The sequence below is a fragment of the Cetorhinus maximus genome, chromosome 3, assembly GCF_964194155.1.
Source record: "Cetorhinus maximus chromosome 3, sCetMax3.hap1.1, whole genome shotgun sequence".
Classification (NCBI taxonomy): Eukaryota; Metazoa; Chordata; class Chondrichthyes; order Lamniformes; family Cetorhinidae; genus Cetorhinus; species Cetorhinus maximus.
The window spans coordinates 31,627,088-31,641,715 of record NC_135881.1 but is presented as its reverse complement, the minus strand read 5'-3'; the positions used below and the strand labels follow the sequence as shown (position 1 = coordinate 31,641,715).

At 39.5% G+C, this 14,628-nt stretch overlaps 1 protein-coding gene across 4 annotated transcripts in view; it reads right to left on the bottom strand.

Moving 5' to 3' along the window:
* Window positions 1-2,279: 2,279 nt before the first annotated feature.
* wdr37 (WD repeat domain 37) overlaps window positions 2,280-14,628 on the bottom strand; it is a 123,562-nt gene continuing 111,213 nt past the window's right edge. For all 4 annotated transcript variants that reach the window (XM_078537362.1, XM_078537363.1, XM_078537368.1 and 1 more), the window contains 2 exons: window positions 6,766-6,880; window positions 2,280-4,324 (listed from right to left, as the gene is read on the bottom strand). In XM_078537362.1, coding sequence (XP_078393488.1) covers window positions 4,193-4,324; window positions 6,766-6,880 — 247 coding nt within the window. In that variant the 3' untranslated portion in view covers window positions 2,280-4,192. The remainder of the gene's footprint in view (window positions 4,325-6,765; window positions 6,881-14,628) is intronic.

Here is a 14,628-nt window from a genome sequence, read left to right as displayed (position 1 = left end):
TGGGCACAATGCATTCCAAAAAGTTACAATTTTATTTTGTTGCATGAGAAAGTGGCAGCAATTTTGCAAAACAAAAAGGTACAATTCATTTTTTTTTTAAAAAGACTGCCTTTGTTTGATTGAAAATACTCAATACTCAATCTCATGACTCCAACCTAAAGCAAGTTACTCTATAAAGTATATACACTACAACAAAAACTGTAAAATAAAACAACACTGTCAACACGCTTGGAGGAATAGATCCTCTTCCATTGGGATTCGCCATTGACTGCTGTCTTCTCTTTATTGTGAAATAAGCCTAGAAAATCTAAATGCAAAGATGCAAGTAGCTTCTGAATTATGCAACATTTTTCACAGTGAAATGGCACAGCAGAAAATGCAATATGTGCAGGAGCACAAATTGGCTGCATCAACAAAAAACTATTGTACTTTCATCAATAAACCTGTGCAGATATTGTGGTTATATCCATCATGGCTTCTGGTCAGAAAAATGTAGCCATTAGGTGAGAAATCAATCACAGCAACTTGTATTTATATAGCGCCTTTAATGTTGTAAGGCGCTTAACAGGACCATGATAAAAGAAAATACGACCCTGAGCCACTAAGATATTAGGGCAGATGACCAAAAGCTTGGTGAAACAGGTAGGTTTCAAGGAGCGTCTTAAAGGAGGAATGAGAGGTAGAGACATGGAAGGGTTTAGGAAGATAATTCCAGAATTTACAGCCTAGGCAACTGAAGGCACAGCCACCAGTGAAACCAATTAAAATCAGTGATGCCCAAGTGGCCAGAATTAGAGGAGCCCAGGTAACTTGGGAGGAGAAGGTCAAAGCCATGGAGGGATCTGTAAACAAGAATGAGTGTTTTAAAATTGAGTCATTGCTTAATGAAGAACCAGTGTAGGTCTGTGAGCAATGGGTACTGGGTGGATGGGGCTTGAAGTTAGGAAGCAAGCAGCTCAGTTTTGGATGACACCAGGTTTGCGGAAGACATAGCCTTGGACACAGGCCAGGAATGCATTGGGAATAGTCAAGTCTGGAGGTTACAAAGGCATGGAAAAGGGCAATGCAGTATCATATTGCACTGCCTGCAATAGAAATAATCACAATTCAGCTAAAACAAGATTCTTTTTGTTTCACCTTTAATTTCACACCTTTGTTTCAAGCTTCCAAAAAAAAAAATCAATTTAAAACATTGACATGCTGAAATACTGTTGGTTGGTGAAATGGTACAAGTGGGGCTTCTTCTAGGGAAACAGATGTAATGCCTACAAGTGTTCTTTGTAGTACAGAAATATGACATCCTTCCACACCTGTTTCATAATATGGTTGCATTCTGAATAAACCTTACAAAAATGAGCATGACAGTTAGATACATGCATCACCTTGGATCAGAAACCTTATTTATTGTCTGAATCAGCAATCTGCTGCAACAAATGTGTTCTCTGTAGAAATGCTCTTGGCAGCTTTTATGACTGCTTATGAATAATGTTATGATCATCCCTGGAAACATTCTACATGCTTATGGGCAGGATTTTATGTGTCGGCAAGTGGGAGGTGGGCCCGCTCACCAACATGTAAAATGATACATGATGACGTCGGGCGGAACTCCCAATGTCACCGCGCCCCATTTAAATTTTCAGGTAGGCGGGCAATGAAATCAGCTGTGCGCCCGCCGACCTGTCAATGGTCAACTGAGGCCATTGACAGAGTCAATTAAGTAATTAAAGGACCTGCCTGTCCAACCTTAAGGTTGGCGGGCAGGCCAGGTGCCCCGGCGCGAATTAAAAAGAGCATAAAACCTCATCCACCAGTGGGATGAGGTTTCATGTAGATTTTTTAAAATTTAAATAAAGTTTTTGTAAAAATTATGGACATGTCCCAACTCATGTGACAGTGTCACATGAGGGGACATGTTAGGAAAATTTTATTTTTCTATTTTTAGGTTTTTTACATTTACAGCCGATCTCCCCGAGGCTGCACTTAGCCTCAGGGAGATGAGTGCGCTCTTTCGTGCGCATGCATGAAAGAGCGCACTCTCAATTTTGGGATTCCCCCCCACCCGCATAGCGCTTCCGTGTGGACGTCACGCTAGGCGGGCCTTAATTGGCCTGCCCACGTAAAATGGCGCCGCACCCCCAATCGGGGGCGCTGATCGGAAGCGCACCTGTGTGTGCCCACCCTTCAACTTCGCCCCCGACGGGGGGAAAAATCCTGCCCTATAAGTTGCTATCACACCTCTATGCTACATTTGAAACAGTAGTCCCGGAGCACTGGAAATGTAATTTATATTACACATATTTAATGCTTTAATGAAAAGAAACAACTACATTTTTACTGAGTTGCCATGGAATACACAGGGGTCCGTTACAAATCACACACAAACAAACAAAACTGATTTAAGAAGTTTGAACAATTTGTCCAGTAAAGCTTCTTACATAGGATACTCTATAGTTTACGTCAGAACAATCTGCTGCTTAAACAATACCCAGTGCTCTACTTGTAAAGTGCCACATGTTGTAACAGTATCATAATCATACTCAGCGTACTGCAATATTCCTTTATCCAATAGGAAGTTCGAAGGCAGCTATGGGCTGCTGACTTCAAAATCAACCATTCATTTGCTGATAATAAATCCAAATAACTCAAATAAGATTGTCCAATCTTTGCAAAAACAAAACTATTTCCTGCATTAATTATAAATGCACTATTTGCTCTAGCTGTGACACTGAAAAACCATTAAGTGCACTAAAGCCAACATCAGCTGAAACACAATGTGCAATTACATCTTTTAGCAGATTTAGGCAGCTAAATGCAGACTGCAGTTTTGAACCCTAATCTTTGGAATTAATGAAAGAAAATTAATTATAGTTAGATCCATACCTGGCAGTAAAAACCTGATTATTCCAAGCTACTCTTGGTACCAATGAAGGAAACAAAATGGTTCATGAAATTGGGTTCCTGCACTGACAGCATGCTGGGCAAAGGATAGCACCTCAATGCTTTGTCTATTGATACGGTTAGAGGCCAAACCACTTAAAATTGAGCACAATTGTGCTTATGTATGTAAAACTATGCAAATATACATTAAGTCTGAAACATATTTGGTTCTAAATAGTTTACATTTGAAATTTAAACCACTAGTGAATATTTAAATATCCTAGCCATTATGATCAGCACTCCAAGTCTCATATGACTGACAAAGTTAGTTTTAATGGTTTGTATGGGGTCAACTAATACAAATAATGTGCCTTTTACTGATCTTCAGAGTCTTTAGAGAGACTGTTCTGACCCCAGCCGTCACAACACTAATCGTATCTCCTCTTTCACATAGCATATAATAAGGCTGGACTTGGGATCAGTGCGTTTAATATTGGTTTATAAATCACAAAAGTTCAGAATAAACTGTTTACAAAGAAAAAAAATCACATTCCTTCTCCAGTATAGATTGTGATAAAATACATATTGGAGTTGGGCCATAAGATTGATTATTCGATGACTAACTACATCATATTAGGTTACAATTCTGCAGATTGAATATAACTGCCTACTTGTAATGCACTCAAACATGAACATTTGAACTCCAAACATTACTGAAATTAGGAAAAGGTCTAAATACATATCTGACAAATTCACTGCAATCTATTGGTACAGTCAGATTGTAGGTAAAGAGACTGCTAAAAGAAAACGCACTGTGTGAGATCACATCAAAATTGCTATATTCTAACCCTGCATTTATACAAGGCAACAAGGAAGATATGTAGAATTTTCAGGTAACAACAAACACAACTATACGCTTCACACAATTTACACTTGGCAGAACTTCACATTTTTTCAGTCATTCAAAAATGCCTTGCTCACACTGCTACAGAATTCAGCTATAACTTCTGTGCAATTCATTTATACATTGTATGTGAGAAGGTCAACCAATTCTAACGACCAGCGAAGAACACATAAATTACAAACAAAAGAAATATTTATAATATATGCATGGTTGCTTTCAAGACTGGTTTATTAACCAAGCACAGTTTCATAGGCATTACATGCAGATTATGCATGTCAAGCCATTCAATGCCAATCGCACAATGCTCTCTTCTTAGCTGGAAGACTCACAGCAGTAACAGCAATAGAAACATAGTTAAGCGTATAAAGATTGGAGTTATTTAAAGTCATTTCTGAAACACTTGATGGTATTTTATTTTTCTTGCAAGAGTGCTGGGATATTGATATTCCAACCAATAGCTTGACGATCAAAACCGCAAGAAAAGAGATTGCATGTAGGATTGTCCTCACTCCAAGCTGTGCAGCACACCATACGCCGATGGCCCTGTAATAGAAGATAAAAGGAGTCAGAAGCCAGTCGCTCCAGAATAAATTAGTTCCCCTTGCATGTTCTGAGCCTTCTCTGTTTGAATTAATTCCTCCAGCTTCTGTGGTTGACTAGCATTATACTAGAGTTCTGCTAAGCAGTTTAGTTTCTCTTGATAAGACTAGCTTTGACAGTAAAATAACTGACCACATCACATAGAAGGGGAAAGTTTTCTTGCAAATAAAAACTGCTACTCTCAATTGTATTTCTAAATTCATGGCAACCTTTTAAAATTAAGTGCAAGAGACTTACAGCCACAGTCTTATTGTCAAGATTTTTTGCAAATAAGGTTGAGGTGAATTACTGAATCCTGCAGTTAGCTAATCAATGTGATCATTTCCAGTTTAGTATTCAACGGCCCTAACTTTATAATAACTTGCTTATTCTGCAGTTATTCCAGTCTATAGGAACATTGTAAATGTTAGATTTTTTTTAAATGACCAACGTTCCATCTAGTTTACCTTCTACCAACCTGTAGTCAGGTGAAACAATAATCGAGTTATTCACATGGTAATTGACTATCAATTAGTCTATGTCAAGAAACTATCATATTTTTCCTAAAATTTTTGTGGGATCTTTTGTGGGTATATGGTTCTATGTGTGGGGTTAATTTAATTAAACTAGAGGTGATTAGACTGCAGGGTTTAAATTATCAAAGAAGTGAGGCGTAGAACAGACGTTTGAAATGGAGATGAGTAGAGCTAGGGTGAGGTCAGCACATACAGTGTGAATGAGATTTGCATTTTTAGATAAGTGGAGAAGTGTTTGATTTCCAAAGGGACAGGGAAAATGTTTACAACTGGCAAGATAAATAAGGCAAGATTATTACACTGATTTTTCCCAAAAGTGCTGGCCATAATGATAACATGAAAGATTGTTATATTCTGGGAAAAGTAACTTCTAAAGACAAGCGGAAACAATGGGATTTGCAAACCAACAGGGATAAAATATATTTAAAGAAGGATGGAACGGATGCACCGTGTGAAACAGCCACCCTGAAGAAATTTGCTATTCCAGTGACCAAAGTTTTGGAAGTCTATTGTCTTGTGGTAAAATTGCTGGATGACTTTGTAAATTTGGAATCTATTTGGACTGTTGCCTTAAAAGGGGTGTGTAGTTGAGTGTCTGGTTAAGTAGAAATTTTGGGAACTGTTATAACTGTGTAACTGAAATCTTGTGTGTGTGTTTAAGTTTTTTCTTCTTTTGTTAATAAATGTTTTAATTTAATCTTTAAAATCTCTAGAGGTGGTAGTTGGCTCATTACTTCTGACTTTAGTGCACAAACCTTCTTGTAATAAATAAAAATTGCAAAATGGTTGTGATAGCATGCCAAGTTTCCCTTGTGGATTTAGTCAGCCTGGCAAATACCACCTGCCATATCATAACAGTCTACAACAGACCCAGATATAAGGCAAGAAAATTCCCCAGTGGTGGAAAGCTGTCCAAAGTCACCTGTTTCTCCTAAGCATGCTACACTTACCATATATCATGCTGTATCACAATAAATTATATTTTGAAAGAAAATCCATGTAATGAGCATTTGAATGAATCAATACTTTCGGCTTCCACTGTCTCCCTACGATCTTGTTCCCACAAATAATGTTTCTGCAGATTTGTCTTGAATTTATTCCCTTTAAGTGCAAGCCAGCCCTCTGGTTCTACTGTTCTAGACAAAATGGAAGAGTTTGCTGTGGTCTGCATTATCTAGTCCCATTAGAATCTTAAAAGCAGTAATCTTGTCACTTCTCAACCTTGTCCTTTCCAGTGAGAGTATGTCTAATTAACATAATCATTTCTCATAATACAATCCCCTCCAAACCTTCAATCATTCTGCTTGCTCTCTTCTGTACCTTTTTTAGTTGCTATAACCTTTGTACCGCGGTAACTAAAACTGTACACAGTACTCTAAGTGTGGTCGCACCAATGATTTTATAAAATGAGGAATTTTGCGTCAATAGTATATCTCAAAATCTGATTTGCTTTTTGCACTGCTATTAAGTATTGCTGCTGACAGCTTCAATGCATTGTTAATCAGGATCCCCAAATCACTTGCATATTCCAAGCACATTATTTTCTTCCTATTTAAGCAAGAGTGCCTTCCTGGATTTTTGTTGCCATGTGAAGCACTTTGAATTTCATTATGTGGCATTGCATTGAAAATTTTGATCCAATTCCCAAGTATATGTAAAGCTAACATTGATGATTCTGCTGTTTAAATACAGTGATAAGACACAGGCACCACTGCCATGTCATTAAAATGCACCTTGTTCATTTTTACAAACTTTTTCGAGAATCCTAATTCTCATAGTTATAATCATATGGAAAAAAAATCACCATTTAAATGATAATTATCGCTTATTAGGGGAATAAAAATTAAGCACAAATAAAAATTGAATTACCTGACGATTACTGCGGGGCAGACGTGCTAAACGTACTCCTGACATATCAAATAATCGAACTTGACGATTGTCGTGAGGAAGTGCTATAATCCTCTGATTAGCAGAAACACTTATCCTGCAATGAGGACAAAGAGTAATTTCATGAATACATCAAATTAAGTGCACATTTCAATACTTTGGATAGTGCCAGAAATCTGGACATACTCAGTATCTTCTAACTTTAGACATACACGTCATTTATCTGGGTACGTATTCGGTTGCATATGACATGGCTAATATACGGTTCAGTTATTATGACATATTATTTCAATTTTTAGCACAAACGGTTAAAGAAATATTGGTATTCGGAGTCTTCTGCCTTTGTAACTGTTCTATACAATGGGTTAATGATAAATCAATGGAGTAACAGCCACTGAGGCATAAAGAGCAGGGGAAAAATAATTTATTCCAGACTGGAAAAGGTTCATATGCTACTGCATTATTAGACTAGAATATACAGCATTGTAACAAATCATTCAGTCCAACTAGTCCATGCTGCTGTTTATGCTCCACTCAATCCTCCTCCTTTCCTTACCCATCTAATTCTTATCAGCACAGCCCTTCATTCCCTTCTCCCTCACATACTGTTCTACTTCCCCTTGAATTCATCTGTACCATTTGCTTCAATCACTCCCTGCAGTAGTAAGTTCTACATTCTCATCATTCTCTGGTTAAAGAACTTTCTTTTGAACTTCCAATTTCTTGGCGACTATCGTATATTAATAGCCTCTAGTTTTGCTCTTCCTGACAAATGGAAATGCTTTCTCTGTCTATTCTATCAAAACCTTACATCATTTTCATGACCTTTTATTAGGTCAACTCTCAGCCTTCCCTTCAAGAGAAAAGAAACCCAGCTTGTTCATCCATTCCTGATAAGAATAACCTCATCCGTACAAAACCTCTTTGCAACCTCTCCAGTTCCTCGATATCGGGCTGAATTTTGCCGTCGGTGAGCAGGGGACGGGGCCCGCTCGCCAACACACAAAATGACGCGGGGTGACGTTGGGAGGAACCCCCGCCCCATTTAAATCTTCAGAAAGGCGGGCCCGCGTCAAAATCAGCTGTGCGCCTGCCGACCTGTCAATGGCCAATTGAGGCCATTGACAGAATCATTGAAACAATTAAAGGACCTGCCCGTCCAACCTTAAGGTTGGCGGGCAGGCCAGGAGCCCCGGCGGGGAATATAAAAAACATGAAACCTCAGCCACCAGCGGGATGAGGTTTCATGTAGGGATTTTAAAATTTTAATAAAGTTTTAGTTAAATTTATTAACTTGTCCCATCTCGTGTGACATTGTCACACGAGGGGGACATGTTAAGGATTTTTTTTCTATTTTTAATGTTTATACAACTGTAAGCAATCTCCCTGAAGCAGCACTTAGCCTCAGGGAGATGTGCGCTCTTTCGTGCGCATGCGCGAAAGAGCGCACTCTCGCCTTTAGGGAATCCCCCCCTGCCCGCACAGGAAGGGCATTGCACTTCCCACCGGGCGTCACGCTGGGCAGGCCAATTAAAATGGCAGCGGGGCCCGCTTCTCCAGCGGGGATTGGCTCCCCGCCCGCTAGGGATTGGGTCGGGCCCGATTGCCCGGTAGGCAGAAAATTCTGCCCATCCATTTTATAATATGGCAACCAGAATTACACACACTATTTCAGTTGTAGTCTGGCCAAGGTTTGATACAAGTTTAGCATAACGTCTCTACTTCTCAATGCAATTCCTCTAGAAATAAATTCAAGTGCTTGGTTTGTTTTTATTATGGCCTTATTGGCCTCCATCAGGACTTTTGGAGGTTTGTGCATTTGGACTCAGGTGAATCATGAAGCACAAAAATTTAGTATGCAGGTACAGCAAGTGATTAGGAAGGTAAATGGAATGTTGGCATTTGTTGCAAGGGGAATAGAATGTAAAGTAGGGAAGTTTTACTGCAGCTGTACAGGGCCTTAGTGAGATCACAGCTTGAATACTGTGTACAGCATTTGCTCTCCTTTTTAGAAAAAAAGTATAATTGTGTTCGAAGCAGTACAGAAAAGATTCATTCGACTCATTCTGGGGATGAAGGGCTTATCCTATGAAGAAAGTTTGAACAGGTTGGGCCTATACCCATTGGAATTTAGAAAAATGGGAGGTGATCTTATTGAAACATATAAGATCCTGAGAGGACCCTGATATGGTGGAAACTGAGAGGATGTTTCCACTTGTGCAGGAGACTAGAACTAGGGGACACAGTTTAAGAATTAGAGGACTCCCTTTTAAGACTGAGATGAGGAGAAATGTTTTCTCTCAGAATTCTCTTCCTCAGAAAGCAGTGGAGGCTGGGTCATTGAATTTATTCAAGGCAGAGTTAGACAGATTTTTGATAGACATGCGAGTCAAGGGTTATGAGGGCAGACAGGAAAGCAGAGTTGAGACCACAACCAGATCAGCCATGATCTTACTGAATGACAAAGCATGCTCGAAAGGCCTATTCTTGCTCCTACGTTCTATGACTCCCTTTGCTCCTCTACCCCACAGATTTTTATTTTCCAAGTAATAAATGACCTCCTTAATTTACCTTACCAAAATAATACCTCATACTTAAGTTGGAATTAATTTGTCAATTATATGCCTATTCTGCAAATTAATATCTTCTTGTAATTTGTTGCAGTCCTACTCAGTGACAATCCCTCTCAATTAGGTACCCTCTGCAAATTTAGAAATTGTGCTTTTGAATCCAAAGTCTGAATTGTTATATAATTTGTGAACAGGGGTCACAGCATCGTCCTTGTACGAGTCCATTTCCTGCCTTCTGGCACTCTAAATAGTTGCCTTACAGCCAGCTGGCTATTCATTCTGCTAATTATTCAGACTTCACATGTTGTGATCTTATTCATTAGCTTATTATGTAGTAGCTTATGAAAGATCTTTTGGAAATCTAAATATATTATATCTACTACATTGTCCTTATCTACTCTCTCAACTGCCTCTTCAAAATATTCAATGAGGTTAATGAAGCAAAGCTTTTGAAATCATCAATATGTTTTTGGTTTCTTGATTTTTTAAAATGTATTAAGCTAACTGGTCTATTGTTCCCTGGACATGTTCCATCTTGCAGGTAAAATTTCCAAGTCAGAGGGGAAAGCAATTATATTAATTTATTTTTTATAATAATCATTAGACTGTGTTATTTCTGTTCCAGGAACATAGGATGATGTAAAAATATGCTGTTGAGATTCAGAGGGATCTGGGCGGCCTAGTGCATGAATCACAAAAGATTTGTTTGGAGGTACAGCAGGTAATTAGGAAAGTTAATAGAATGTTATTGTTTATTGTGAGAGGAATTGATGACAAAAGTAGGGAGGTTATGCTTCAGTTGTGCAGGGCATTGGTGAGACCACATCTGGAGTATTGTGTACAATACTGGTCTCCTTATTTGAAGAAAGATGTAAATGCATTAGAAGCAGTTCGGAGAAGGTTTACTAGACTAATACCAGGAATGGGTGGGTTGTCCTATCAGGAAATGTTGGACAGATTAAGCTTGTATCCACTGGAATTTAGAAGAGTAAGAGGTGACTTAATTGAAACCTTTAAGATCATGAGGGGTCTTGACAGGTGGGTGTGGAGAGGATGTTTCCTCTTGTGGGAGAATCTAGAACTAGGGGTCACTGTTTAAAAATAAGGGGTCGCTCATTTAAGACAGAGATGAGAAGAAATTTTTTCTCCAAGGATCGCGAGTCTTTGGAACTCTCTTCCTCAAAAGGTGGTGGAAACAGAGTCTTTGAATATTTTTAAGGCAGAGCTAGATAGATTCTTGATTAACAAGGGGTTGAAAAGTTATTGGGGTAGGCAGGAAGGTGGGGTTGAGGTTACATTCAGATCAGCCATGACCTAAATTAAGTGGCAGAGCAGGCTCGAAGGGCCGAGTGGCCTACTCCTGCTCCTAATTCGTATGTTCATTCCCAAACTGATGCACATTATTTTAAACTTAAATGTGGTTTGTCAAATTATTCTACTCTCCTGCTTAGTGTGCTTTCTTTTTCAATAATGTGCAGTACATGCCAATGTCACCAAAACAGTTGTTCTTTGGCAATTCTTCCAATGCTGATCCCTCCTTGAAAATGGGAGAACCCAGAAATCAGAGGGAAAAAGGCAGGTATGTTTTTTTTTAAAAAAAGGCTAGACCAGTTAGAAACAGCATTTCACAACATGAAGATGTCCCAAAGCACTTCACAGCCAATTAATTTTTTCTGAAAAATACTTACTGTTTTGCAGGCAAAACAGCAGACAAGTTGTGCACAGCAAGATCCCACAAACACCAAAATGCAAGATGAATGATCAGTTTATCTGTTTTGTCAGGACACTATGAGAATACTCCTGCCTTCCTCTGAACAGTGCAATGTAATGCTTTACATTTACCTAAACAGATTGTATACAGCATTTAATCTTGGACAGGGCACCTGGAAAACCTCACTGCTTAAGTGCCACAGGATTTTTTTTACATCCACCTCAACAGTGTGGATGGTTAGGATTTCATATGAAAGACAGTAATGCAGCACTCTCTCAGAACGCCACTGAAGTGCCAGCCTGCTTTATGCGGTCAAGTCCTAAAGTAGGGTTTGAATCCACAATCTTCCAACTCTGAGTAAGACTGTCATCATTGAGGCACGCTATAATCAATGGAAAAAAATGCAGGAAAGGTGAGAGCAACGGGACAGTGTAGACAGGTTTGTAAAAATTTAAATTTCTGTAGTTTCAGGTTACAATATTAAAGTCTGTAATGCTATTTGAATTGTTTTATTAGTATATCGGTATTCTATCATGTTATGATCATTCATGCCGATAATATCCTTTACTATGGGGTCTTTAATTAATTGTGTCTCACTACACTCAGGAAGTACCTTTGGGTTTAACGGCCTTAAAAGTGGATAAACCACAGGCCCGGATGAGATATATCCCAGGCTGTTGAAGGAGGCAAGGGAAGAGGTGTCAGGTGCCCTGGTAGTAATTTTCAAATCCTCTCTGGCTGCAGGTGAGGTGCCAGAGGACCTGCTAACATTGTCCCATCATTAAAAATAGGAAAGGATAGACCAGGAAATTACAGGCCAGTCAGTCTCAATCTCAGTGCTGGGGAAGTTACTAGAAAGAATCCTGAGGGACAGAATATATCTGCAGTTGGAGAGACACGGATTAATCCCTATAGTCAGCATGGATTTGTTAAGGGAAGGTCGTGTTTGACAAATTTGATCGAATTTTTTGAGGAGGTAACCAGGAGTGTTGAAAAGGGTAATGCATTTGATGTGGTCTACTTGGATTTTGGAAGGCTTTTGATAAGGTCCCTCAAGGCAGACTGGCCAAGAAAGTAAGAGCCCATGGGATCCAAGGCAAAGTGGCACGTTGGATCCAAAATTGGCTGAAAGGCAGGAAGCAGACGGTGATGGTAGAGGGTTGTTTCTCTGACTGGAAGTCTGTTTCTAATGGGGTTCCGCAGGGCGGGGTGCTGGGGCCCTTGCTGTTTGTGGTGTACCTAAATGATTTGGACTTAAATATAGGGGGTATGATCAAGAGGTTCGCGGATGACACGGCTGGTAAATAGTGAAGAGGATAGCCGTAAACTGCAGGAGGATATCAATGGACTGATCAGGTGGGCAGAGCAGTGGCAAATAGAATTCAACCCGGAAAAGTGTGAGGTAATGCACTTGTGGAGGGCTAACACTATGAATGGTAGGATACTGGAAAGCACTGAAGGTCAGAGGGACCTAGCTGTGCATATCCATAGATCCCTGAAGGCAGCAGGGCAGGTAGATAAGATGGTTAAGAAGGCATATGGGATATTCGCCTTTATTAGCTGAGGCATAGAATACAAGAGCAGGGAGGTTATGCTGGAACTGTATAAAACGTTGGCTGGGCCACAACTGGAGTACTGTGTGCAGTTCTGGTCATTACATTATAGGAAGGATGTGATTGCACTGGCGAGGGTGCAGAGGAGATTTACCAGGCTGCTGCCTGGGCTGAAGGGTCTGAGCTATGAGGAAAGATTGGATAGGCTGGGGCTGTTTTCCTTGGAGCAACAAAGGTTGAGAGGAGGCCTGATAGAGGTGTATAAGGTTATGAGGGGCATAGATAGGGTGGATAGGAAGGCACTTTTTCCATTAGTTGAGGGGTCAATAATCAGACACGATGGGCTGAATGGCCCCCTTCTGTGCTGTAGACATTTTCCTGCATTATATTCTATCTGCCACATTTTTGCCCACTCATTTACCCTGTCTATATCCTCCTGTAGACTCCTTGTGTCATCCTCACCACTTGCCTTCCCACCTATTTTTGTATCAACCACAAATTGGCGACAGTACATTCACTTCCCTCATCCAAGTCATTAATATATATTGTAAATAACTGAGGCCCCAGCACCAAGCCCTGTGGCACTCCACTAGTTACAGGTTGCAATACTGAAAATGCCCCCCTTATCCCAACTCTCTGTCTTCTATTAGTTAGCCAATCCTCTATCCATGCTAATATGCTACCTCCAACACTATGGACTCTTATCTTACTAAGTAGCCTTATGTGCCGTACCTTATCGAGCACCTTTTGGAAATCAAAATATATTACATCTGCTGGTTCCCCTTTATCTATCCTGCTAGTTACCTCTTCAAAGAATTCTAATAAATTTGTCAGGCATGATTTCCCCTTCATGAAGCCATGCTGACTCTGCTTGATTAGATTATGTAATTTTAAATGCTTTGCTATTATATGCTTTATAATAGACATTTTCCCAATGGCAGATATTAAGCTAACTGGCCTATAGTTCCCTGTTTTTTGTCTCCCTCCCTTTTTGAATAAAGGTGTTACATTGGCAGTTTTCCAATCTTCTGGGATTTTTCCAAAAGCTAAGGATTCTGGGAACTTATCTGGCTTTAGCCCCATTAGTTTCTCTAGTACTTTTTGTCTAGTGATAGTTATTGTATTTATTTCCTCCCCCTTTTTTTCCAATTGATTATTTAGTATTGGAATGCTATTAGTGTCTTCTATCGTGAAGACTGAAGCAAAGTATTTATTCAACTCCTCTGCCATTTCCTGGCACCCGATTATTATTTCCCCAGCCTCATTCTGTAAGGGGTCTATGCTCACTTTGGTCTCTCTCTTCCTTTTTATATTTAAAGAAGCTCTTACTGTCTGTTTTTATATTACTTGCTAGTTTACCCTCAAAGTTTATTTTCTCTGTCCATATTTTTTTTGGTCATCTTTTGTTGGTTGTTAAAACTTTCCCAATCCTCTGGTTTACCACTAATCTTTGCCATATTGTATGTCTTTTCTATTAATTTGATACTATCCTTAATTTCCTTGGTTAACCATTATCTACTCTTAATACCACATTCTTACGCTTGATAGGACCAACACTCACTTTACCTAAACAAGAAGAGAAACAGAAATACCTGGAAAAACTCAGCAGGTCTGGCAGCATCGGCGGAGAAGAGCACAGTTGACATTTCGAGTCCTCATGACCCTTCAACAGAACACCTGTTCTGAATGACCCTGTTCTGTTGAAGGGTCATGAGGACTCGAAACGTCAACTGTGCTCTTCTCCGCCGATGCTGCCAGACCTGCTGAGTTTTTCCAGGTATTTCTGTTTCTGTTTTGGATTTTCAGCATCCGCAGTTTTTTGCTTTTAACTCACTTTACCTACTCTTCTCCTGTTTAAATACCTGTAGAAACTCCTGCTATCCATTTTTACATTTCTAGCTAGCTTCCTCTCATACTCTAATTTCTTTCTCCTGATTAACCTTTTAGTCATTCTTTGCCATTATTTATGTTCTGACCAATCATCTGACCCTGCCATTCACCTTTGCATAGT